The sequence below is a fragment of the Gobio gobio genome, assembly GCF_949357685.1.
Source record: "Gobio gobio genome assembly, chromosome: 23".
Classification (NCBI taxonomy): domain Eukaryota; kingdom Metazoa; phylum Chordata; class Actinopteri; order Cypriniformes; family Gobionidae; genus Gobio; species Gobio gobio.
In genome coordinates, this window is record NC_137119.1 from 32957530 (window position 1) to 32985252 (window position 27723).

The window sequence follows — 27723 nt, forward strand, 5'->3', positions numbered from 1 at the left end:
AGTTTCCTTAGGAGGTGCCTTTGTACCAAAACACTATCTGTTTAATCATTGACTGATTGGACAGCAAGGCCTTTAGGTTTAAGTTTAGGTCACAGCCAAAGTCACTGCACAGAGTTTTACCTGGTGAGGTACGAGTTCATCGTATCCTCTAGTGCTGCCTGAGGCGCAGCAGGCCATAGAGACGATAGCAGAGCTGGGTAAAGCATCATACGCCGAACGAATCTACAAGACAAGAATAAGAAAAACAGATCTTCCATATTAAAAGTTAATATTAAACAGTATAAAATACACAGTAAAGTAAGTCATAATTACCTCATGGTATAAAAAATTTAAAATGAAAATACAATACAGGATTTTGTTGCTGACCTGAATGGGACATTCGTTGTCATGGGTAACATCCAGAAACATGGCATGAGCAATAGACGGCAGTAAAGGCCTGAGGTTTGGCTGTACGAATGACCCTACAGGCTCCCCTCCAAAGCGATACACCAGCCGACCCTCCTCATGGCTGTCTCCAGCACTCATGGCCTCTGATGATATGAGAACAAATCTTATCATTAAATGGGACATTTGATAAAAAGGTCAAAATTTACATGACAGGGTTCATGTTGCTGTATAATTTGGGTGTTCTTTCAACTATTGGCACTTTTCATACTCTCAGTCTATTAATTTGTGTACACTCTGTATATATACAGTATATACACTGCTGGGATAATCAGTTTTACAAATGTCCATTTTAAATGTTAAGCCAAGGTCTATTTTGAAAAGTAGCAAAAAAATTAACTCCTGTGACATAAAAGTGCCAGTAGTTTAAGAACAAATCCATATCTATCTAATATCTCACGTCGAAGGATATTCTGTGTGAAATACAACTCAAACTCTATCAACAGCAGCTGTGGTGTTTTAGCTCATTTCGAGGAATAAGTCCAAATAATTTAGAGCCCTATTTTAACAATCTAAGCGCATGGTCTAAAACGCACGGCACAAGTGCAATTAGGGCATGTCCGAATCCACTTTTGCTAGTTTAACAATGGGAAAAATGGTCGGCACGCCAAGCACATGGTCTAAAAGGGTTGTCCCTATTCACTTAATGAGTCATGGGTGTGTTTTGGGCGTAACATGCAATAAACCAATCAGTCTCATCTCCCATTCCCTTTAAAAGCCAGTTACGCTTGCACCATGGCGGATTCGCTATTTACATGGCAGAATATAGACACCCTCAACCTAACGATTCAATTTAAATACATGTGTGTATTGCCACAATTGGTTAAATAAGTAGCCAATTTCACTGGTCATTATAAGTAGCCAATTTCACTGGTCATTACTGCAAAAAGGTAATTCTGATACATTTTTATCTTTATGTACACAATAATAATCTTTTACATTGTAATCCTTTTATTTTAATGATTTAAAAATGTTTGTGTGCTGCTGTGCATCCCTGTGTACGCGTAACAAGCAGAGTGTACGCGCGGCACATTGTGCACCCGCCTATAGGTACATATTACTAACACGCCCTTTAAAGGAACACGCCGACTTTTTGGGACTTTAGCTTATTCACCGTATCCCCCAGAGTTAGATAAGTCCATACATATCATTCTCATCTCCGTGCGTGCCATAACTAGCCTAGCTTAGCACAAAGACTGGAGGTAAACGGCTCCAGTTAGCCTACCGCTCAATAAGTGACATAATTACGCCAACATTTGTGTTACATGTTGTGATGTGTATAGTTGCATTGTATACTAAGACAGAAAATGAAAAGTTGCGATTTTCTAGGCCAATATGGCAGAAACTATTCTCTCATTCCTGCGTAGTGATCAAGTAACTTTGCTGCCGTACCATGGGTGCAGCGGCGCAATGATATTACACAGCTCCTGAAAATAATCCCCAGCACGCTCTCTGTGCAAGCAGGTTGTCACATTGGTTATGTATACTATTTTCAGGCATGTTCCTTTAAATAACAAAAAATATTGGTTGGCAATGTTGGTCAATGGTGCAGTCTATTTCAGTACTCAAAATAACCAAACACACCTCGTTTTCAGACCAGCATGCCCATGGATGAACAGATGGGCACAATTGCATTTGCTATTTAAACGATAGCTGGCGCCACATTGCGCCGGGTGTATGATAGGGCCCTTAGTGTCAGAATCAACTGCATGCATGCCACATCTGCTGTAAATTTGTATTTCACATGGCAAGTTCCTTATTTCTGAGTGTCACTGCAACTGCATTTCTCATTTTCTTTGCATCTTACCTCGGATAAGGGAGGTAATACCAAGCCTAGTCATAAAGACATTGTCCAGCTCTTCGCTGCCAGTGAAGAGCTCAGCCACCACATACAGATCAGGCCTGTGTTGACGAGCGACAGCTAACATATACTGCAGCCCATCCAGCACACCGCAGCAGAGATTGGATGGATGGATGGATGGATGGATGGATGGATGGATGGATGGATGGATGGATGGATTGATGGATGGATGGATGGATGGATGGATGGATGGGTAGGTGTTTGGGTGGGTGGATGGATGGATGGATAGATGGATGGATGGATGGATGGATGGATGGATGGATGGATGGATGGATGGATGGATGGATGGATGGATGGATGGATGGATGGATGGATGGATGGATGGGTGTTTGGATGGATGGATGGAACAATGGATAGATAGATAGATAGATAGATAGATAGATAGATAGATAGATAGATAGATAGATAGATAGATAGATAGATAGATAGATAGATAGATAGATAGATAGATAGATAGATAGATAGATAGATAGATAGATAGATAGATAGATAGATAGATAGATAGATAGATAGATAGATAGATAGATAGATAGATAGATAGATAGATAGATAGATAGATAGATAGATAGATAGATAGATAGATAGATAGATAGATAGATAGATAGATAGATAGATAGATAGATAGATAGATAGATGATAGATAGATAGATATGGGTGAAAGTAAATTAAGCAAGACAGACAAGGTGTGAAGTGCATGGCAATGAGTAGGAACATGCTCAGGTTGCATAAAGGATATAAAGCAGATGTATTAGTAATGAAGTATGGCATTAATGTAGAATTATTTGTGTGCACATGAAATGCATGTTTTGAGAAAGCAAAGAAGAGGGGGAAAAAACACAAAGAGCAAATTGAGCATCAAGGCCAAACACGTGTCTCTTGCAGTCCGCAGTACCTCTGACGAGACTGGTTATCCCCAGCCGATTAACAAACAAATTGTCAAGCTGTTCACTTCCTGTAAAGAGTTCAGCTATCACATAAAGATTGGGCCTGACCACTCTGGCTGCAGCTAACATGGCCTATAGACACAACATATAAGATGGCACATTTAACGGCACACATGAAAAACCTGCAGTACAAATTCAGAAGGAATGAAACTACATATTTACAACATGAAAATGAAAGAAAATTCTCATCTACAATGACATTGCAGAATATTCTGAGCTCATGTCTGGCGAATATGATGTCATTTACATAAATAAATCATGAAATATGCCTGCTGATCAAAAATAAAGTGGAAATCTGAGCACGTACCTCAGCCACATGAAGGGGTGTGGAGTGGCAGTTATCCAGACGGACACCGGAGAAATGTTTGGCTGTGATCTCGGTGTACTTCTTCATGTGAGCCCATAAGTACGGACAGTCTTCTGGTTTGTCGCCATAGCGAAGTTTAACGCTGTCACCCCAGCAAACAAGCTCTCTTCTGAGGTAAACATTAGACCCTAACAGATAAATCAACAATTAAAAACTGGCTGCTAGGCTGGTATTTTTATTACCGTTCAGAAGAAACCAACATACACATTACACACATATTTTGACTCACCTGCCTCTGCAAAGTTTCTGAGCGGGTCATCTCCCATGACCCATCCATTATGGGCGAGCAGATGACAAGCCTCATTTTGATTCTGCATCAGCTGGGTTTCCTGCTCCATGGGCATGTCCTCAAATGGGAAGGTGAAATATCTGAATCAATAAAACAACAAAACAAGGATGAAAACTGTAAATCTGCCATTCTCTATCTGCCAGTCTAAGCTTACAAGATATCATGCGGCTACAATGAACACTTCCGAGGAAAAATTTGTCATTTGGATATATCTGTGGCATTAAAATGCTTTTTTTTTAGGCCCTTGACTAGAAATACATAACAGCAGAACTGTATATTTTCGGTCTGTTTTCTGATCTATGTCTGTGAAGATTTACTTGCTCTTTTGCATCATATAAATAACAAAATAAGCTGTGGCTGACCTCTTTTACAACAAGGAACATTCTCTGAACTTTGGTTTAAGTTCTGGAAACAGTTCTCTCAAAGTTATGCTCTTTAGAGCATTTGCAGTCTCAAAGTTATTTAAAAAAAAAAAAGAAACAAAACAGAGGAGAGTCTGCTGGCAAAAAGAGAATGTGTCAAAGCTCATAATAAAACGAGAATCAACATTACCTTGGCTTTTTAGAGATGGTGAGAACTGAGGAATTTGAAATGTTTTTAAATGGGGAAATTGTGTTTTTATTACTCAAAAGGTAAGGTATTTTTTTGAACAGCTAAATTGCAATGTGTAGCTCTCTAACAGAGTTCATGGTAAAGCATTATCTACTGTGAAGAGTCATTTCATTTTGGTTTTTGTAGCACTGTGCTGGAATTTATTTTCAAGGAAGTCTATTAATGGGTAAAGCTACAGTAACATCTTCAGCTAGTCAGCTTGAGATCCTTTCCATCTAAACTGCTTATATCTCTTAAGCCTAGTAGTAAATGTTTTAAAAGCAGTAGGTGTCACAGTTATGTTCAGTTTGTTTTAGTTTTGTTCATGGACTTTCAGTTTGTTTTCATTTGTCACATGTTTCTTTGTTCAGTTTCCCGCCACTCGTCTGTCTCCATGGTTACCATCATAATGAGTTTATTTAGTTCAGCGGTGTCTGTTTAATCTCGTTTGTGTTCACCATTTAAATTGTTCCTTCTCCTGGGGGATATGTTTAAGTAAGTAGCGGATAACCTCAACTTTCAGTTCCAAAAACAGAGGTAACTTTGAGGGTGTGCAAGTAGCCATGGCAACTTAAAGGGATAGTTCACCCAAAAATGAAAATTAGCCTATGATGTACTCACCCTGAAGTCATCCTAAGTGTATTTGGCATTCTTCAGACGAATAAAATTGTTATATTAAAAAAGTCCAGGATAATTCAAGCATTATAATAGCAGTAAGAGTTCTGTTTTTGAAGTCCATAAAAAAATGCATCTGTCCGTCAAATAACTGCTCCACAAGGCTCTGGGGTGTTAATAAAGGTCTTCTGAAGCGAATCAATGCGTTTGTGTAAGAAAAATATCCATATTTAAAACTTTATAAAGGAAAGTTTTGGCCGACCGCCTTCCGTATTCAATTTATGGAAAAAGTGTTGAAAGTGCCTCTGCCGATTGAAAGACTAATGCGACCAGGTAAGCTCGTAATGACGTCACGTACGCATCTTGAATTGCGAGAAGGAACTTTCAACACTTTTTCACGGAAGGCGATCGGCTGGAGCTTTACTTGATAGTTTTAAATATGTATATTTTTCTTACACAAACGCATCGATACACTTCAGAAGGCCTTTATTAACACCCCGGAGCCCCATGTTATAACTATTACTGCTATTATAATTCTTGGATTAGCCAGAACTTTTTTTAATATAACTCTGATTTTATTCATCTGAAAGAAGAATGTCATATACACCTAGGATGACTTGAGGGCGAGTAAATCATGGGCTAATTTTCATTTTTGGGTGAACTACCACTTTAAGAGGTATTCAGATGCGTGTTATATAATTAATGTAGTTATATTAATATAAATTCTAAAGGTAAAGTTTAAATGATAATTCAATTCAAATATATTTATTTTATTGTCGTCTCACGCATGGATCTGCATTCAATTAATTAGCATCAAAACAAACAATATAATCCTTATTCTCAGTGAATAAAGATTACTTAAAAAACATTTTGCACAACCACCAAATAGGTGGCGATGTGCACTAGGTAGGTTATGTAAATTGCCATTAATCAAAAGAAGAAGTGGAAGTGGAATGGCGCACTCTTTCTTAGCATCTGTTTCCATGGCGAATCATCGATTCGTCGTTCTGTTGAAAATGTCTTGTGTGTTAACCGGGAACATACTCTGACTGAGTTGTCTGAACTTACTCCTGGACTCATTTTTGGAACCTCGAGTAAGCAAGGTTTGGCTTAATCAACCAAGAGTTCAAGGTATATGTGACTTGTATTGCTTTCTGGAATACTCCCCAGCACTCCTTGTCCGGTCACTGTTATATTAGTTGTGTTGTCCTATTGTCTGTCTGCCTACTTTGAGTATACGTTATATTAAACTACGTTTGAGAACTGTATTTACCTGTCTTCGCCTTTTTGCCTGCACACACATGTGACAGTAGGTTTTTTTTTTAGTTACGAGAGAATCATATTTACTAAAAATAATCATAACAAAAATACATGCAGTTTTGTTTTTTAACTGCTAGAGGGTCAAAAGTTAGATAATGAACCTTTAACGACTCCATAACCAATAAAAAACCTTTTTAAAACATTCAGAATTAACGTTTTCATAACCTAATGGGAACCTTAGAAAAATGTTCTTAGAACATATTTTTGTTAGCTGTGTTTATGTCTGTAAGATTATCTCTTCTCAAGTGGGCAGTTCTTGTCCAGAATAAGTTGCAATCAGTCTTGGTCTGCGAGATTAGATAATATTTACCTTGTCACCAAAGGGTTTGTCAGAGTGACAGGTCCAAGTTGAGGACCGTGTGTGGCGAGTCTTTCATAACAAACCGTTCCCACTATGCAGTTTATAGCCTGCAGGGGAGAAATGACGTAAATCAATCAGACAGATAACAAAGTTAAACAGTAAAATCATCTGTGAATCGTACACGTGTGAGGCTTACAGAAACCAACCTTCTCATGATGACTATGCATTTCCTTATAGTATTCCACATTTAGTTCCTCAAGACTCTTTTTAAACCAATCACAGCTCTCTTGGATGGATTCGGGACCATTACTGTTGTTTTGATATGTACAAGGGAAATAAAGTTTATTTGTTCACTGGCATACTAAGAAAAAGAAAAACAGACTTATAAAATATCGAATTTAAAAATGGATGAAAACTAATAGGTATAATATATAAAATATATATAATAAAGTGATGTAAGGACTGCCTTGTTAATATATTAATATTACCATCAGAATATAATTACTTTATTTTATTGTGATTATAGGTCAGGGTAACCAAGATAAGTAAAATCACAATAACATAATCTTGGTTACCCTGACCGTTTCATCTGATTTTTTGATTACACATACTCTATTAAAAAAAAAACAATCATTAAACAGAACTTGAACAGGAAGTGAACTCACGTGTGTCTGCCAAACATCTCCAGGGCCAGTTGCATGTCAACAGTGTTGCTGAGGCGTCTATACTGTGAATCGTGGATGACTTTCAATTTCGGCTTTCCCTCCAGCTCAGGGCCCTCCGGTTTGTTACCTACAGATGCCAAATACATCCAACTTACCTCCGACCTTACAAAATACAAGTGACAGAGCATACAAGAACATGCTAGCACACTTCAAACGCTCACCAGCCTGAAGAACCTTCCTAAACTGCTCCACGGCTTTCTCAACGTTCACCTGCAGAAACTCCCATAGTTTCAGCTGGGTGAAAACTTCCGTCCACAGAAGCCCTCGAAGGATCTGAAAGGTCAAGCCAAGCACCATCACTTGTTGGCCTGTCACCACAAACGTTAAAGGATTTTTGGAATATTAAAATGCTGTGATAGCCTCCAGACTCACAGTAATGTGTTTCTCATTCTCAATAAGAGGTGGAAGGCCACTGTCGCTGTATTTTCCATCAGCTACGGCACCACTGAAATGCCACAGGGCTCTATCCAGCAGCCAGGCTGGCTTCAGATGAGGAGAGTTTACCAGGTTATAGCCACACTCTGGATGGAGCCTGATCCACTTACTGTTGGCAGCTAACCAAGGGAACAATCATAGAATCAGTCTTATAAATAAATATATATAAATCAGTTTTTTCTAAGATAGACTGCAGTAGACAGTTTCATCATCACTATGACCTTCAGCTCATTTGACTTCAGTCAATAGGAGTGAATTTCCTTTCAAAAACCAAACATATGGGAGTACAATCTGTTGTGCCTGTTAGCATAAGATTATATTACATGGGTCAAAAAAAGTGTGCTGAAAATGAAACGGGGACATGCAAACACAGTTAATTGGTTTGAAAGCAAATGGAGATTAATTGTATGTGATTTGCTGATAAGGATTGGTATGTTTGCACATAATAAGGGCAAGTAAAATGAATTTCAAAATGCTCATTAAGTGTGATAAACTTCAGTCTGGTGTCTAAAGAGCCGCTTTTGTTCTGCTTCTCAGCAAAGATGACAGCTGAGTACAAAGGTCAAAAGAGCAGGAAACAGTTCCTTGTGACACTTAAATTAATGCTCAAACCTATCTGGAATATTTCATGTTGTGTGCATAGCTATAAAAACGATAATAACCACTAGTATTTATATTTTTGCGGGATACAGCCATTTTCTATTTTTACTGCCATCACTAATTAACATGCTTGGAAAAAAATATACTCTGACATAATACATTTCAGAGTATGAGCTGCAGGCTTATGTAGTTTAAAACTAATATTTATTGAAAAATTTGCTTTAATTGCTTTAAAGGGACTGTAATTGTGTACTTGACTGTGAGTCTCTAAGGGGTTACAGTAATTGAGCTGTTCATACTCAGTAAATACCACACAGAGAAAAAGGGTGTCAAAATCGTATCTTTAGGGGTATAACAGCTTGTCGCTGGGCCCTTGAAAGGACATATTTGTATTTTTTTTTTTTTACGGGCCTGGGTCGTGGGGGCAACAGCTGAAGCAGAGACGCCCAGACTTCCCTCTCCCTAGCCACTTCCTCCAGCTCTTCCGGGGAAACCCCGAGGCGTTCCCAGGCCAGCCGGGAGACATAATCCCTCCAGCGTGTCCTAGGTCTTCCCCGGGGCCTCCTCCCGGTGGGACGTGCCCGGAACACCTCCCTGGGAAGGCGTCCAGGAGGCATGCGAAATAGATGCCCGAGCCACCTCAGCTGGCTCCTTTCGATGTGGAGCAGCAACGGCTCTACTCTGAGCTCCTCCCGAGTGACCGAGCTTCTCACCCTATCTCTAAGGGAGCGCCCAGCCACCCTACGGAGAAAGCTCATTTCGGCCGCCTGTATCCGGGATCTTGTCCTTTCGGTCATGACCCACAGCTCATGACCATAGGTGAGATTAGGAACGTAGATCGACCGGTAAATCGAGAGCTTTGCTTTACAGCTCAGCTCCTTCTTCACCAAGACAGACCGGAACATCGACCGCATTACTGCAGAAGCAGCACCGATCCGTCTGTCAATCTCCCGTTCCACCCTTCCCTCACTCGTGAACAAGACCCCAAGAGACCTGAACTCCTCCACTTGAGGCAGGAACTCTCCACCAACCTGTAGTGGGCAATCCACCCTTTTCCGACTGAGAACCATGGCCTCGGACTTGGAGGTGCTGATTCTCACCACCTGTGGGCCCACCACCTGCAGGAGGGATCGTAAGGGGCCTTTGCATAGTGGATCGGGCGACAGTCGAAGGCAAGGCCCCTGATGACCCGATCTCTGGACACGGAATCTGACTTTAGGGACGTGGTAAGAAAAATATCCATATTTAAAACTTTAAGACTACAACAACTAACTTCCCGTGGAAAGCTGTACACAATTCGACTTATGGCAAAAAGAGTAAGCCCTAACGCGATGTACAGGAGCATCACAAGCTTTGACGCCTCTCGCGGGCTGGGCAACAAACTCAAGCCCCTCTTCTCTTATATCGAAATCCTCCACCATTTCTCTTTAAAAATTCTCGCTTCAGACTCTAATTCATGACCAGTGTTTTGTTTTGCTCTATCCTCTGTGCTTCTGCGTTCGTCAGAATGTGTCAAGGGTTCCAGGGTCAAAGGTTACACAAACACACCACTTCGCTTCAGAAGGCCTTTATTAGCCCCCCGGAGCTGTGTGGAGCAGTTATATGATGGATAAATGCACTTTTATGGACTTCAAAAACGTTATAATGCTTGTATTAGCCAGGACTTTTTAAATATAACTCTTTAGACTAACTAATAAGATTTTATTTGTTTGAAGAAAGAATGTCATTTACACCTAAGATGACTTGAGGGTGAGTAAATCATGAGCTAATTTTCATTTTTGGGTGAACAAAGCCTTTAAGGTATGTATTTGTACAAAGTACTTATATGCACCTTTTTTGTGGTAAAACAGGTACAAAGATGTCCTTTTAAGGGTACTGCCCCAGCGACAAGCTGTTGTACCCCTAAAGGTCTAATTTTGACACCCCTTTTCTCTGTGTGAATACTAATGGCTCATAGTTAAAGAATGTTAAACACTGAAAACTGCTAAAAAAGTAAAACTTCTGGCACTGTTGAGCTACTTTTACACCCAGCTGGACCAAAAAAAAGATAGTTGTCAAGAAACAGTTCTCATTTTCACACCCTATTAACCTATGGTGTTCACAAGGGCAGACATGAAAATGTGTTCCTTACACACATGAAGCAGAGGGCAACATGAAACATTAGAATGTCACAAAGAACGAGGCGGCCAACATTAATCTTCCTACAGTGTGACTGAAAGGTCAAAAATCTCAACCATTGTGCCACAGATGTGACCAGCTTTCATCTACTCTCTGATTGCTGCAATTGATATATAAATAGCCTAACCACTTCTTTCTAAGTCTGCTGTGTCATTCTTCAGAGGTGACATTGCTATTCCAATGAGATAAATAGCCAAAGATGCAGTGCTGGAAGTTTCTCCAAACATTATTCACTATGTGAGTGAAATACCTGTGTGGTTGTACACCACATCTGTGATGCAAATCATGTTCCACTCTTTCTTGAGTTTCTCTGTCAGGTTGCCCACATCCATCCAGGTGTAGTTCTTGCCAGGTGGGGAGAAATCGGGGTTCAGCTCTAGCTGATCAGCTATGGAGTAGCAGGACCGTGATAAGCCTAGTTTCTGCAGAGGTGTGAAGTGGATCATATTGTAACCTAAACATTAAAAAAAAAGATGTACAAAAAATTGGTGGTTCATCTACTTCAAATGAATAGTGCTTTATGTACCTCGCATGGCTAAACTTGGCCCAAAAAATGGCTTGTTAGTTGTCAGCAGTGCAAAAATGCCAGGGTGTTGCTATATGATTGGGTGTTTCGGCTGGTTGCTAAGGTGTTGTTATGGTGTTCAGAGTGGTTGCTAGATGGTTGCTAGATGGTTACTTACCGGGAAACAAAGTCTACCCCCAGATCTCTATTAGATTCTGGACTCCTATTGCTTTAGTTACTCGTGCAATGTAAATATATGGGTTTTTATCGTCTTTTTTACTGTTTTATTTAAGTCTAACATTTAAAAAGAACACACAAAGTTTATGTTAATACTTTTTATTCTAATTTTATTCTATTTCTATTTTAATTTCTTGTAACTGTTATTTGCACTGTCCATGGAGCGGACCTGTTTACATTTCACTGCCAGTTGTATATTGTGTATATAACTGTGTATGTGACAAATAAAACTCTTGAATCTTGAATCACAACCTACAGTCTTCATGATTTAAGGTAGCATTCATCAATAGCACAAATTGTGGGGGTCAAGTTTCACACCAAAGTTTAATACTTGGAGTTAATGGTTTGTTCATGTACTACGTGCAATAGCTTGTTTTAACCAACACCACTAATTTAAAAAAAACTGATCCTGTTTGTGGCTGAAAGGGGAAATGAATATATCATTTTCATTCTTAATCTTGTCAATTTGGATTTGAATGTCCACAAAAATAGCTCACAAACATGCACAAATGGCATGCATGCTAATATTTTTTGATAATTCTGGTAAAGTGCAATAACCCACAGATTGCACTAATCAATGGGGAGAAAAAATACCCTTTTTTATACACATTAGCACATATTTATCTATATGAAGGTGCTTCAGATGTTTGTTTTTTTTTTTTGCCTGAGTCACAAGTACTGCTGCAATATCAAACTCATAAATGAGTTTCAATAGACACTGATAAATGATTCATACCAGTTTCCTTGGCCACTCTTAGTCTGTCTAGCCATTCATCCAGAGGGCCCAGACACTTTGCCAGGTAAGTCTGAACTGTGATGCAATCCAGAGGCAGGATCTTTCTCTCATGGCCGACACGCAACACCGGATCCACAACAATGTAGCCACCTCCGGTTCTTTCCTCATTCCTGCATACACAATAAGGTAACATCTTTTTATTTATACAGGAGTTAGAAACTGCCAAAAAAGTTCTAAGAATTCTCACTCACCCACACCCAAAGTAATACTGATAAGACCCTGCTATCTCCAGGTCCAGTTTGCAGTATTTGTCTGAGTCATCCTCTCTGCCACTGGGGTTCACCCACTCCAGCGGACGGAAGCTGGAGCCAACAAACTTCTTGCCCAGTGCTGGGTAGTCAGTGTGGACACGCACACTCTTGCCCTGCAGGTTCGGGCCCAGGCGGAACTGAAGCTCAAAGCCTAAGTGAATTTAAATGTGAGTCGCATGAGAAAACAGCAGGGGGAGATGCACATCCAATAACCCTGTAAATCTGAAATCTTCCTTTAAATAGTGCATTTTTCAATCAATGATCCTTAAATCATAAATTATTGTGTTCAGAGTAATGAAACTTAATAAATATCAACTAGCAGTGTTTTTAATACAAAAAATACAATACAAAACTTCTCAGATACTGTGTAATTTATGTTTTAAGTAGATCTTATTTTATTCGTAAATCTTTGATTAAATTCTCTTTGAAGCCACTGGTTGTTTATTCATGTAGTTTGGTGCACAATTTGATAAACTTAGCTGTTGCATTTTTAGAGACATACAGTTCAGAAAGCCTTCCAGTTGTCTTTAAGCTAAAAGACGAGAATGTTTGTGTTTATTAGTATGTTAAAATTTCATTAGGATATTTAAAATATATATTTTAAAATAAATTATATTTGGAATATGTTATCGACAATTTACTGAATGTGCTCTGTTGTGTGTTTAACAAGAAAAAAACTAAACTGACCACTGATTTATGCGACAGCATATACAAATAAAATCTTATATTTTATCTTACATTTTCATTGATATTGTCATTTTTTCTATCACTAGCTAACAGCATGCTTGGAAAATCCAATAAAAAATAAATAAAAAAAACAGATCGAATACTTATTTGGAAGATTTCCAAATTTGATCTGGAAAAGCCTGTAATCCATATTCACTGAAAATGGTGATATTATTTAATTGTTTTAAAAAGACCTGTTGTAACACATTTATGTTGTAGAACAAAACATGAAAATCTAATAGACTAAGATTTTATTTTACTCATAAAAAGGTATTTAAGCTATAAGAAATTCCAGAGGGAGCACATGGCTCAAAAATGATAATGCTAAAAAGAGTTTCAGGTTTATTGTTGCATAATAGTACTGCTTCACAGTATGTAGTAAGCTGTATGATTCTATTAGTAGTATTTTATTCTGTAATTAGTGACAATCTGACATTTGCATAGTACAATAGTAAGCTATATTTACATTATCTACACTGCAAAACTTGTGAGCAACACAGCAAATGGGATAGAACACCAACACATTCCTCTGCTATATATAGCGGACAGCTTATTGAATGTGATATTCGGTGCTCATGCACCATGAGTAACACGTAAATCTATCCAAAGCTTCTCCAGGGGTCCAAAGTCTTGAGTTGCGGAGTGTAATAAAGTAAGAGAAATAACAGGGGTAGAATAATTGATGCATCAACAACAGCATTATAAATGATACAATAAATCTATCAAATAAAATAAAATCAAATAAACATCATGATAGCACAGTCGATGATGACAAATTAAAATATTTGCATTCGCAATGCACAACATATGAGAAGAAGACTTACCTTGCTCCAAGCGGAATAGAGTGCGCTCCAGTCTCTCCATGTCATTCAGGAGAAGCACTCGGGTCTGTTGGCCACGGAACATGTTGGCGGTGCTTTTTTAGGATGCCCTTTAAACATAGGAGAGGTTACCTCTGGATTTCCAAGAGTGTGGGCTATCAAACGATAACAATGATCAACATGTGAAAAATCTGTTGCGATTGATATAGGCAAGTGGGGGATTTCCAAATGTTTGACAGTTTCTCAACAATGTTTGAATAAAAAAAAAATCTGACCTACTGACCTAACCTGAAGCAATAGCATATGGATACAATGATGACTAGACCGACAGAAGGATTGATAGATAGATAGATAGATAGATAGATAGATAGATAGATAGATAGATAGATAGATAGATAGATAGATAGATAGATAGATAGATAGATAGATAGATAGATAGATAGATAGATAGATAGATAGATAGATAGATAGATAGATAGATAGATAGATAGATATGCATACAGGCATTCATAGTATGGCAAAAACAATATTATTTGTTGATCATTTTATATTGCACACATTTGGAAACGTTTTAAATATCAATTGTAGGTAGCTAGTATCTGAAACAACATTTCATAAACATTACATTTAGCTAATAGCTAATATATTTTCATGTAATGCATGGAGAGACATTAAAACAACCAAACATATTACTTATCTTGACACATGAGGCCTCTTATTTTCCCCATTTGATAGTACATAGCATGCATTTCATGCATTTTTTTTGGTAAATATTAAAATAAGGTGCCATAATTGAAATGAACTAATAAATGTTTCATTACCAGCAACAGACTCCTCACCGGTGTGTCACCCGATGTTGGTCATAGAGCAGACCTTATGCATCTAATAAGGTCATGCATCTGAGGTGACATGACCTTTCAGTGACCCTAAATATAGCCAGTACCTTTCGACTTGCATGTCACTGGTTACATCAGGAAGAACATGCTCTGTCCATTCAGCACATAGGTGTACTATAATTGACTAATGTAATTCCCTCCAATAATAATAATATTTTTCTTTATGAATAATGTATGTGAATATTCTTTATTATCGTTTATTATGATTACTAGTGTATTTCAGTAATATCACACAAGCGGAGGCGGACAGTAGTGAAGTATTTTTACTTTCTACTCAAGTACATTTTTCAAGTTGATTAGTGTTTTTCTTTGGGAAAACTTTTACTTCACTCAATTCCAAAGCATAATATATAATGCCATACTTTTTACTGCACTACATTTCATTAATAAAAGTTGTTTTTTTACCTTTAATAATGAATCACATTAAAAAATGTAGTACTTTTATGATTACTAGTGTATTTCAGTAATATCACACAAGCAGAGGCGGACAGTAGTGAAGTATTTTTACTTTCTACTCAAGTACATTTTTCAAGTTGATTAGTGTTTTTCTTTGGGAAAACTTTTACTTCACTTAAATTCCAAAGCATAATATATAATGCCATACTTTTTACTGCACTACATTTCATTAATAAAAGTTGTTGTTTTTACCTTTAATAATGAATCACATTAAAAAATGTAGTACTTTCTTACTTAAATAAAAGTAAACAGTAGCCTACAAAAAATGTCATGTAATTGAGTAAATGATTATTCAGTATGGAACGTAGTGCAGTAAAAAGTATGACATTATGCTTTGGAATGTTGTGAAGAAAAGTCTGATAAAGTATAGACACTATACTACATTATAATTAATACTACACTACTGTACGCATCTGCACACACGCAAGAGCTGACAACGACGTGGATACCAACACGACTTGGACTACCTGAGCCTGAGGCGGCAGGCCATGCTGGTATTCAGTATTACAGAACTCTTGTTCATGTGATATTGATATATTAAAATTATTACTAGTCACTACTACTAGTTACTTGTGTTCACGAAAAAAAAGGCTCCGACCTTTAAAAAAACGTTCCTCCTCAGCAACACATAGCGTTTGTGTCATTCATTTTAGCCCAACCCACGTGTTTTTGGGAGAATCTTTGACCACGGCATTCAACCAATCAAACGCCTCCTCGCAAAAAGACCGCCCATACCTTTGCGCGTGCACATGCACCTCACGCGCAAATGTGATTTTTTTACGTGATAGTGTGATGGTAATTTATCTTAAATTAATGGAGGTAAGCACATGATCTTGTTTTATCGTTCCTTCTGCAGTTTGTTGTGCTTGTCTGTCTATTTGGACTTTTTACACATGCGCAGACGTCTTGTCAACTAGGAAGTAGCTGCTGTTACAGTGTAATGGGGAATGTAGCTGCTATATTTGTGTACAGTTTGTGTTACAGAGGTCGAATTTCCCCACCTTGCTTTTTACTAACGCCTTTATTCTTATCTATCTGTACCTGTAGATGTTGTTAGTCTGACGAAAGAGACAGAAACACGACCTTGACCCATATATCACATTCACACTTGACATTAACTAAACGAACCAGGTCTCTCTCTCTCTCTCTCTCTCTCTCTCTCTCTCTCTCTCTCTCTCTCTCTCTCTCTCTCTCTCTCTCATTCATTCATTCATTTATTCATTCATATATATATATATATATATATATATATATATAATCTCTCACACACACACACACACACGTTTATATATTACAGATCAGTGTCCATGTGTGTTGAAACTGCAATGCTGTTCTGGAATCAGTAACAGTCACAGTCCCCTTCCTTATCTTTGTTTTCCAGGTTTCTCAGCAAAGAATGATTAACGTTAGACAACAGGCCTTTAAAAAAAAAAAAAAACTTTTGTAACAACAACTTTTGTCGTACTCAACTGACTATTTTTTTTTATCACTGAATCATTGGAGATGCATCTTGACATAACCATGTTTTTAGGACATATGTTCCATGGTACTGCCACCTGTTCCAGCTACATTTGGATTGCTCGTCAAATTATTGTTGTACATTTTGGGATTCACAGTATTTTCCATTTATGTCCAGGTTCTCATGAAGATGAGGATTGTATTGCTGCTGCTCCCAGTATGTTTAGAGACAGTCTTTTGCTTCAGTAATGGAAATGTTGAGGTGGCTTGTGGGGACATGACACCCCAACATGATCCCTATGATCCCAGCACCAAAAATCCACCATTCATCATCACAGCAGACAAATCCCAATTCAGGCCTGAAGATGAAATCAAAGGTAGGAGTACTGGTATACTTGTTAAAGCTTCTCAAATCTTGCACTGAAAGAATGTACAGTATAATCGTTTTTTCATATTCACAGTGACATTATCAATGGGACCAAATGGTATTTCAGGGACCAAACGGTACTTCAAAGGATTCCTTATAGAAGCAAGGAATGCTGGGAATCTCAGAGAAATAGTTGGGTCATTTAAGTTAATAAATTCTCACATTTCTCAGGTTCTTCAGTGTGACAATAAAGTGGTCAGTTATTAAAATATTTTCTTACCATTTATTTATTTATTGACCTAAAAAGATGAATTACTTAAAATACTGTATTTTCAATATTCACAGAACTCTGCTGTGAGTCATACCAGTGATTCCCATAAGACAGAGGTCCAGGTGATCTGGGTAGCACCACCTGACTCTCCTTCCAGTGTGCAGTTTCTGTAAGTATTCAAATGCTGTTTCTACCCACCTTCTAGTTACGATACTTTAAGTTGGCATGAAACAGAAGTTGCGATAGTCTTTTCTTCCGTATTGTGATGTATATCCAAGTGAAATGGCTTCTTGAACAAGAAAAAATGTTGGGCGGGACTTGATTTTGAATTGATTGGATGGTGATTGGACTGGTGGTTTGCTATTGGTCGATCTCATGTGAGTGACAGGTTGTTCCACCATCATCAGAGAATAGATGTCGCTGTGAGATGGAGGGGGAGTTATTTTGACGAAAGTGCATGGATACATAATTTATAATAGATACTACAATAATGCATACAAAAATAAGAATCGTCAATTTGGATTTTATGGTGACTTTAATGTGGGTTGATTTTTCTTTCTTTTTTTTTCAGGTTAACAGTTGCCCAAGGCTATAAGGAATATTGGGTGAAGATTCCAGGTCCAGTGGTGTCCCAAAATGGTGTCATTCCTCCGCCACAAACTACCTTTGGAGGTTCCGTCGGTGCCAAAACCACAGCTTTCTCAACACTGTCACGTTCAGTGAGTCAAAACACCGCTTAAGTTACTGGAGTGACAGTTTACACACTGTCATCAGTTTGTGACCATTTCAGGCTCAGACTAATTGGAATATGTAAATATAATACTAATGATTGTGATAATAATATTCTCTTCTCTTTTTCAGTTCACCTCTGAGGGCTGTGGAATCAGGAAATCATGTCTGAGAGATCCACTGGGCTGTGACCCACAAAATGACACAGCGTGTCACTTCCTGTCCTTTAGGGCAGAGGGCAATAGCGTGGTGTTTGAGCTCAGCGGACCTTCAGATGGTTATGTGTCCTTTGCCTTATCACTGGACAAATGGATGGTAATATATACAGACACTTATCTTATTGTAAAGCATATATTACTTTGACCTTTTGTAGTGTGGCACACTCTGAAATCTCTGATAAGATTTCTAAGTGTGAAATCAGGGTTATGATCTTTAACTGAAACCAAAATAGAAACACACTCACACACATTTCCATTGTATTGTATGTCAACTAGTTGCCAAGGCAACACTTTTTGTTTATTTTTACTTGTACTACAATAACTTTAATAAAAGATATATAGGCTTATTTAAAAAAAAAATAAAAAAAAATTACACTTTAACTAAAATGAAAATTAAAATATTTATAAAAACTATGACAGTATGTCATTGATACAAAAATAACACTGTGCAAAATATTATTATTATTACTATGCCTTTGAATGACTATTCATGTCTTAGCATAAATAATAGCAAATGTGTTGTGCATTTCAGGGGAACGATGACGTCTATCTGTGTATTAGAGACACAGACAGAGTTGACATCAAGGCTGCATTTGTTTCTGGACGGACTCACCCAGAAATCTCTTCAGAGGTATACTTGCAATGATTGAACAGTGAAAATGTGTAACAAACAGCACACACTGGTTTAAGTGAGAAATAATTTACGACGGGCCATTGACTTATTAGAAAAATAATGCACAGCTGAGGTGGATTTCAATTGCCCGGTTTCAATTATTGAGCGTATATTACGGTTTCCACTCCTCAAGACATTGTTCAAATGTTTTATTTTTAAAGAGATTTGTCAGGTTTTTGCTTCTGTTGCCTATTCTATTGATTATTTTTGAGCTTGTAATGGAGGCTTGACTAATGCAGTTATATCCGAGGGAAACTGCATTATTTTCAATGGACGGATGCCAGTTTTGAGAAGAAAATTAAAAAGTTGAACTGAACAATAAACGTCAATATTTAAAACCGTTTATTTAGACTTACACGATACCCTACCATGTATGGCATCTTTCATTTTAATGTGTAACATTATCTGAGCGATGTGATTCCATAAAAAAAAAAAAGAGTTTATAAGACTTTAAGATTTGACAGTGCTGCTTGCCTTTTACTTATGCACATTTTTTTTCCCATGGAAGAAGGAAAGAAGGGATTTGAATATGACACAAAGGTGAATAAATGATAACACGAATTGGAAAACAAGCTAAAACAATTAAAGACAAAACCCCCCCAATATATTACGAATATGAATTTACTCTAGTCTTTGTGCTTATTCATTCCTAGAACATTCTGAAAGACGCAGCTTGGAGACTATCAGACGGAGTGATTCAGTGTAGCTTCCGAAGAGACATTCACATCCTACCTGGAAATGCGAACCGGTTCGTCCTGGACCAGATGTACTACCTCTTCATGGCACATGGTCGAGCTGAAAATGGTGAGATGATGTTTTTTTGTTGTTGTTTCTTTGTTTATTTTCTGTGGGCAGTAGTGTCAAAGACTGTTTTCTCTCTCTCTCTAGGGCTAACTCATCGACATGACCGCCAACCTTTGATTTCGACCTATCAGACAGTCATAACGGGACCTCCTGAGGATCTAACTGGTTCTCGATCGCCCTTGCTCATCAAATATCATGGTGATGATTAATAACTAAACTCTGCATATCAGTAAGCTGTACAATGTTTTTCAAGGCTTTTCACTGGGCAGACGAGCAAAAAAATCGGTGGTGGACACTTTGGGCTTGTAGTTAACAAACTATTAAAAAAAATTTTTTAATTGTTATAAGAATGTTAATTGAAATCAAGCTTAAATAAAATAAAACATAAATATAAGAAGAAAAAATTCAATGTAAATGACAATTATTTCCATCTCCGATTTCCAATTCCTATCTAATTTCTTTCTCAGATAAATTAAAATTCTATCTCCGTCTGATAGAAAATTCTTGGCAACTAACTGAAATAATAAGCTGAAATGTTTCAAAATTACTAAAATGAAAATAAATTAATGCTATGTAATATAAAAAAACACAAAAAATAATAAAAGTGAAAAATAAAAATAAAAATATAAAAGCCAATTCAAAATATTACTATAATAGTAGATAAATAATACTAAAATGACCCTGTTTTGAGCACATGTTACATGATTTCTGTTTCAAAATAAATGCAAAAATGAAAATATAAAAATAAAAGCTAATACAAAAGCTTTCCTGTAGCTCAAACAATAGAGCATGGTGCTAGCATTGCCATGGTCATGGGTTCGATTCCCAGGGAAAGCAAGAACTGACAAAATGTAAAGTGTGTACCTTGAATGCAATTTAAAGTCGCTTTGGATAAAAGCGTCTGCCACATGCATAAATGTAAATGTAAAACATTTATCAAATAACACTGTTTTGGGCTCTTGGGGCAGTAAACATCGACCTAGCAAACACCCACATTACCCTAGTAATCGCATTTTAACATCATTGTGGCAACAAAAATCTAAAAGTTTTAAAGATAACATCTGGTTCTGTGACTGTTCTATAACTCAGTATCTGTTTGTATCCATAGCGGCTTTCATGCTGATCGCTTGGATGTCAACAGTCAGTGCTGGTGTCATCATGGCACGATACTTCAAACCCGATTGGCCTGAAAGGAATATTTTGGGGCAGAAGATCTGGTTTCAGGTAGGAGATTGTTTGCTAAAATGAGGATTTCAGAACATTTTCAAATGTGAATCCTCTTCAAGGCTTTTGTTTCCACAGTTACACCGAATGCTGATGGTCCTCACAGTTCTGCTCACCTTGGTCGGCTTTGTTTTGCCTTTTATATACAGAGGAGGCTGGAGCAAGGTAACGCACACAGACGTCTGCCTATGAGTAATACTCATGCTTTAACAGCGTGTCATATTTTCACCCCCTTTATCACACACCTCTGACTGTTCAAGAGCGCTGCCAATGTGTCAAACCCACATGCTGTCTGCTCAGAATAAAAAAGAGCCAATGATTGTCCCATGTTCATCAGCAGTGACCCACCATGTGGCATCTTTTTGGCTCATTTATAAAAAACATACCCACTTTCTTTAGGGATTAATCAAGAACAGTGTTGATCGAGTGTCTTATTAAGTCTGCAAGTGCTGGCTTATTTGAGCCTCAAGCTGACACATGTATCCATTCGTAAGACTGGGCATGAGGGACACATTTGTGACTCACCAGGGGCATCTGTGACATTCCTCTTGCCAAGTATCTGTCAGAGCTTCTGTCATTTCCTGTGTATGACCAGCTGAGGGCGCCCTGTTCCGTGGCAACGGTTGTCAAACCCGCCCCCACACAAAATAATACCCTTGTATTTTGGCAGCCTGTGAAAAGCTGTTCCCTGTCGTTACTAATTTCTTCATGAAGTTTGTTGAATCAAAAGTTTGTTGACAATATTAGCTTCATGAATACAGTCGATTCTAAACTGTAATGTATCGTCCACAGCGGGCAGGCATACACCCCTATTTGGGCTGCGTCGTCATGGCACTCGCTGTCATCCAGCCTGTCATGGCACTTTTCAGACCAGCGCCAGACGCCTCCAGGTAAATCCTGGAAACAGGAGCACTGCATAATACAGCCAGAAAATAATATTATTACTATTAGCATACAATGCAGTGTGTACTGTGTACTGCATACTATTCATTTTAAGTATACTGGATAAAACTGTACCCAAACTGGCAAATGTAGTGGGTCACCTGGGTTTTCTATAGCTAGGTTTTCTATGCATATACACAGTATACATGCTGTGCGAGTAATGGTATGGAAAATATGGTAGTGTAGCATTCCGAACACCGCTTTTGTAACGGTTTAACATTTCAGAATCCTGTTAAACACCCAGTATACACTACTATTCCAAAACCTGGGGTCAGTAAGAAGTTGAATTAATACTTTTATTCAACACATTAAAGCCACAATATGTATTTTTTCGCTGCTAGAGGTCGCTTATTCAAAACAAAGGCGTAGATTGATTTCGCAGAGCTTTTATTATGCCGCAGACGAGCCCTTGTGCTACTCCCGCTCATAAGTATGTGGGGTAACGCAGCGCTGTTTTATCATATTAGATACATCATTTGAGTGTGTTGAAAGTTATGTTATAATGCTACTCTGTGCATTCACTCGGCGGCTACTATGAGACATTTGTTGCACACTGCGGTAAGCTAGATCAATATTAGGCATGGTAAAACATGGTACTTGCTGTAAATCATGACGGGATTTAAACAAGACCTGTCTTATAAAACATATAATATATTAAAGTGTCTCTGGAGTTTCCATGGTTTCTATAAAATCGGAAATCGAGTGTAACGCAGGGATGATTTCATTGATAAGCGACGCACGGACATGGTCCGTGTCCTGGTTAAAATTGCTTATTTCTCTGGATTTAAACATTCTTGGAAACATCTGGGATAATGTAAGTACACACGTCAACAAAATATATAACATTGTTCTAGTGGTTTTTGGATATTTTAATCCAAAAATCTTACATATTGTGCCTTTAAGGACACATTAAATAAAAAGTGACGAGTAAAGACATTTATAATGTTACATAAGATTTCTATTTCAAATAAACGTGTGGAGAAATGTATGATGTTTTCCACTATTAAGCAGCAGAACTGTTTTCAACATTCATAATAAGAAATGTGTTTTGACTACCTAATCAGCGGATTTAGGGACTGTTTTCAAATAAAAATGTAAAAAATTTTATGCGTTTTGGCCGTTCGTTTACACGACAACAACGTTTTGGGTGCCTAAAAATGAGAACTTTTGAAAACGGGTTTCAAAGTTCAGTAAGTGGAAGTTCGAGATCAAAATTTGTAAAGTTTTAAATATGGATATTTTTCTTACACAAACGCATCCCTTCGCTTCAGAAAGCCTTTATTAACCCCCCGGAGCTGTGTGGAGCACTTTTATAATGGATAGACTTTTATGGACTTCAAAACAAACAGCCATTCACTGCCATTATAAAGCTTGGAAGAGCCAGGACTTTTTAAATATAACTCCGATTGTATTCCTCTGAAAGAAGAATGTCATATACACCTATGGCTTGAGGGTGAGTAAATCATGGGCTAATTTTCATTTTTGGGTGAACTATCCCTTTAAGCATATCGTTCTCGTGTAAACGTACCCTAATTATTTCTGAAGGTGACAGTGAAGACTGGAGCTGCTAAAATTTCAGCTTTGCCATTACAAGAATAAATTATATTTTAAAATATCTTAAAATAGAAAAGTTATTTTAAATCGAAATAATATAATATTTATGTTTTTACTGTCTTTGATCAAATAAATGCAGCCTTGGTGAGCAGAAAAAAACATAAAAAAAATCTTACCAACCCCAAATTTTGTGAATGGCAGTGTACAATAGACCATCCTGAACAATATACAAAGCTTCTGTCAAGGAGTGGTCTGTCAAGGACTATAATATTTTATAAAAATGTTAAACACAATACTGTATGATAGTATGAAATTCCTATAAACAGGGCTTCTGAGTTGTCTGTCAGGGTCTATACCATTTTAGCAACTGTGTAGATCGCTTGTGAAATACAGTTGTAATATTAAATGTGATTGAAATGTCTGTCTTTTCTGTAAAATCTGCTCTCAGGAGATACATCTTTAACTGGATGCATTTTGGAACAGGAACAATAGTTCAAATCGTGGCTGGTAAGACACAATAGTCTCGAATGGGTAATTATGTGGCACAGATCAATAGCAACAACAATGTTGACAGCAGAAAGCAGCTTTGTAAGTTCAGTAAAATTGTGCAGTGAACAGTTTTGTCGAAATGAAATTGTCTAGTTTTTATCATCAAAACTGATTTCATGTCATATGTTGTATTGAACTTTTATAGAGGCTAGTCATGTTATGATGCATAACATTAGCAGTATGTGTTGTTCAACACTGTCATAAACGAGCTGTGTGTTTCCTGATTTAGTTGTCACCATCTTCCTCGGGATCCATCAGCAAGCTCTGCTCCTGCCTGCTCCATGGTCCACAGGGGTCCTGGCGTTCATTGTGGTCTGGTTTGTGCTGGCAGATTTGGTTTTGGAAGTCCATCGAAGGGGGTTTTTACCTATAGGTCAGTGAATCGCCCTAAACCATGTGTGTTCTGTACCTGGATTGATCGGTTATCTTTTCACAGCATTTACTGTATGTTTATTTATGAGTAGTGTTTCTGCAGGAAATCAATTGTGCTGTATGATTCCATAAAATTGTAAAAGGTTTTATTATACTGCATTAGTAACTTGGGTTGAATGCTAATCAGCTTCAGTTTTTATGCATGTGTGCTTTTCAGGTAAATATTTTAAAAACGTCAAGATCTACACCGAACATATTAATTCTGACGACAAAGAGGAGATTATGTTTGTTCCTGACGAGAATGAGATTTCTAGCATGGTGAGTTTTTTTTTCCTCATGACAAATGTGTATTTCATTAATGTTTTGTATTAAAGGATTAGTTCACTTCAAAATTAAAATGTCCTGATATTTTACTCACCCCCATCTCATTCGAGATGTTCATGTCCTTTTTTCTTAAGTGGAAAAGAAATTAAGTTTGAGGAAAACATTCCAGGATTTTTCTCCCCAGCGTAGATTTCCATGGCAGCCAAAATGTTGAATGTCCAAATCAATGCAGTTTCAAAGCGTTTCGAAGGGCTTCAGAGGCTCTGCGCGATCCCAAAACGAGGAATAGGGTCTTAAATCCGTGACGTCACCCATAGGATTCTGAAGAGCAGTTTTGAAGTGTGTGTGTGTGTGTGTGTGTGTGTGTGTGTGTGTGTGTGTGTGTGTGTGTGTGTGTGTGTGTGTGTGTGTGTGTGTGTGTGTGTGTGTGTGTGTGTGTGTGTGTGTGTGTGTGTGTGTGTGAAACAATCCAATGCTCTCCAATGCCTTTGCATTGCGTGAGGCTGCCTCCTTGTCATTTATGACTTATAACAAAAATCAGAACAATGTCAGAACAACTAAAGCTGATTAGTGACAAGGTGTACAGCAAACACGCTAAAAAACAGAAATAAGTTTTTATAAGCTGTCGACCCAAAAAGGAGCGTTTAAGGAGACAAAAGTGGATTCGGGCAATAAGACATGAAGCTTCAGCAGGAAGAATGGGTAAATTTGGGGATCCTGACACTCAATATGCCTGTGTGTGCAGTAAACATTTTGTCACTGGTAAATCAAATATCCAAATGTCAGTTTTATATATTATATTTCCTATCGCTGATTACATTCCCCTCCAGTGGGTGTAGTTCTCAGTGTAATATTGCTCTGTCTGAATTGCCTGTATCCACTTTTTTGTCCTTAAACGCTCGTTTTTTGGGTCAACAGCTTATAAAAACTTCTGTGTTTTTCGTTCTGGGTTGTTTAGCTTGTTTGCTGTACACCTTGTCACATATCAGCTTTTATACATTGTTCTGTTTTTTGTTATAAGTCAAAAATGACAAGAGGGCTGCTTCACGCAATACAAAGTCAATAGAGACGGTTTGATTGTTTTCCACCCGGTGGACGTGGTCTTCAGATTATGACGCGTGTTGCTCTGTCTCAATGAGATTCTGCTCCCTTCTGGAGCCTGTCCCTAGCGGCCAGTCGATGAATTGCAGTTTAAGTCACTTCCGTATTGGCTTCAAGAGAAACTGTGGGAGGTTGCCACTTGGTCTTATCTAGCGAAACCATCGGTCATTTAAAAAAAAAAAAAAAGAATATACTTTTTAACCTAAATTGCTCACTTGCGCTGCTCTGCGATGTGCAAGGATTACGCCGGAAATACCACTCCGAGCAAACGTGCAAGGACTAATACAAACGCCCCTTACCAAAAACACTCTATCTTCAACTTCAAAATCGTCCAACATTGTTGTTTTAGCTTTTTTTGCTAAAGGACATTTGTCTTAGCCTTCGCACGTGGGCTTTGTAAACACGGGGCGGTACTTCTGCCTACATCTAGTGTGACCTTTCCAACGTCATTGCGCAATCCTTGGCACGTTGTAGCGCAAGATGAGCAATTTAGGTTAAAAAGTATATTCTTTTTTTTTTTCTTTTTTTTTATGGCCGATGGTTTCGCTAGATAAGACCCTATTCCTCGCCTGGGATTGCGCAGAGCCTCTGAAGCCCTTCGAAGCGCTTTGAAACTGCATTGATTTGGACCTTCAATCTTTTGGTTGCCATGGAAGTCTATGGTGTGTTGTCCTGGGATGTTTTCCTCAAAAAACGTCATTTCTTTTCGACTGAAGAAAGAAAGACATGAACATCTTGGATGAGATGGGGGTGAGTAAAATATCAGGGCATTTTAATTTTGAAGTGAACTAATCCTTTAATGTTTCGTTTCTTTTTCTAGGAATCTTGTTTTAAAAACATAGTTCTGGCTATTTATCTCTTTGGAAATCTGGGGTTTCTGACTCTTCTCCTTTGGACCATCAGTTCAGTATGACACAATCTCAGCTGTCATTTCCACATTTAGTCTCTGGGACTTTCACTAATTGTGCCTATATGTTAAAACAAGCCAAAGAACTGTGGAGTAAGACTTATGACAAGCCACCTGTCAATTTACGATGATTATTTAAAATGATCTAACTTGAAATTAAAAGTCTTTACTGCGAAGGTATAAATCATTTTTAGTTGTATAATTCTTAGAAGCTTTTGTAATTAATTATTATTATACATTTTATATAGTGTAGCTGTTGTAATGAACAAATTATGCTTGTTATTTAAATGTCTCTTCCTGATTATCAGCTTTTTTTTAATCAAATCTGAAGAACAAAATGTGTTATTCGGTGACAGCATTATTGATCATGTTTACAGATTGAGTAATTATACCGGTCTTGACACTGTGTAAATATAAAATTATGTTTTTGAACACCCTATTCTGGATGAGGATTTCTGTGGATTTAAAGACTGTTACCGTTAACTGATAAGTAAACATTCACAACCAGTAAAGACTAATGTGTCCGTTCTGTACAAAGACTGAATGTAGTTTGGATGAAATGCACAAATGACATCTGTGACAGATCTATTGCCTTTTTAAATAAAAATAAAAAATTAAACTCTCTTACTGTGTCACTGTTATTTCAGCCGTTTAAGAATATGGGTACCTGTGCTGCTGGTTCTCTCTTTAAAATCATCTTTTGATTAGTTATTTAATATACCTGTAGATTGAATAGCATGCAAATTATTTGTGTGTGTGTGTGTGTGTGTGTGTGTGTGTGTGTGTGTGTGTGTGTGTGTGTGTGTGTGTGTGTGTGTGTGTGTGTGTGTGTGTGTGTGTGTGTGTGTGTGTGTGTGTGTGTGTGTGTGTGT

At 37.8% G+C, this 27723-nt stretch overlaps 2 protein-coding genes across 6 annotated transcripts in view; one reads left to right on the forward strand and one right to left on the reverse strand.

Annotated features, from left to right (window-relative positions):
• The window catches only part of aglb (amylo-alpha-1, 6-glucosidase, 4-alpha-glucanotransferase b), a 34186-nt gene extending 19296 nt beyond the window's left edge, over positions 1-14890 (reverse strand). The window contains exons 1-15 of one of the 4 annotated variants that reach the window (XM_079805595.1): positions 14828-14890; positions 14010-14116; positions 12400-12610; positions 12149-12318; positions 10921-11124; positions 7830-8011; positions 7619-7730; positions 7398-7524; positions 6939-7041; positions 6742-6839; positions 3846-3985; positions 3557-3744; positions 3198-3321; positions 367-530; positions 121-222 (exon numbers count right to left, since the gene is read on the reverse strand). In XM_079805595.1, coding sequence (XP_079661721.1) covers positions 121-222; positions 367-530; positions 3198-3321; positions 3557-3744; positions 3846-3985; positions 6742-6839; positions 6939-7041; positions 7398-7524; positions 7619-7730; positions 7830-8011; positions 10921-11124; positions 12149-12318; positions 12400-12610; positions 14010-14091 — 2007 coding nt within the window. In that variant the 5' untranslated portion in view covers positions 14092-14116; positions 14828-14890. Of the gene's footprint in view, positions 1-120; positions 223-366; positions 531-2251; positions 2376-3197; positions 3322-3556; positions 3745-3845; positions 3986-6741; positions 6840-6938; positions 7042-7397; positions 7525-7618; positions 7731-7829; positions 8012-10920; positions 11125-12148; positions 12319-12399; positions 12611-14009; positions 14162-14827 lie in introns of all 4 variants that reach the window. The other 3 variants (XM_079805593.1, XM_079805592.1, XM_079805594.1) reach the window with 3 other exon arrangements.
• A 1179-nt stretch (positions 14891-16069) lies between these two features.
• On the forward strand, positions 16070-27475 carry frrs1b (ferric-chelate reductase 1b). Of its 2 annotated transcripts, XM_079805597.1 has the most exons (17): positions 16070-16177; positions 16740-16904; positions 16995-17193; positions 17278-17438; positions 17529-17623; positions 18026-18173; positions 18316-18498; positions 18934-19032; positions 19728-19878; positions 19963-20076; positions 20987-21102; positions 21181-21267; positions 21895-21992; positions 24047-24105; positions 24377-24520; positions 24737-24837; positions 26765-27475. In XM_079805597.1, exons 2-17 carry the CDS (start codon positions 16902-16904, stop codon positions 26855-26857), a joined length of 1851 nt encoding a protein of 616 aa, XP_079661723.1. In that variant the 5' UTR covers positions 16070-16177; positions 16740-16901; the 3' UTR covers positions 26858-27475. The 2 variants fall into 2 exon arrangements, with proteins under 2 accessions (XP_079661723.1, XP_079661722.1); XM_079805596.1 differs by lacking the exon at positions 16740-16904 and having other exon boundaries at positions 16088-16177.
• Positions 27476-27723: the final 248 nt, after the last annotated feature.

Excerpts from the sequence above, each read along its gene's own strand:
- frrs1b (XM_079805596.1), top strand. The coding sequence starts at position 16,151 with ATGGTAATTTATCTTAAATTAATGGAG. Across the intron at positions 17,624-18,025 it reads CCTTCCAGTGTGCAGTTTCT|GTTAACAGTTGCCCAAGGCT; the intron begins GTAAGTATTCAA and ends TTTTTTTTTCAG. Across the intron at positions 24,106-24,376 it reads AATAGTTCAAATCGTGGCTG|TTGTCACCATCTTCCTCGGG; the intron begins GTAAGACACAAT and ends TTCCTGATTTAG.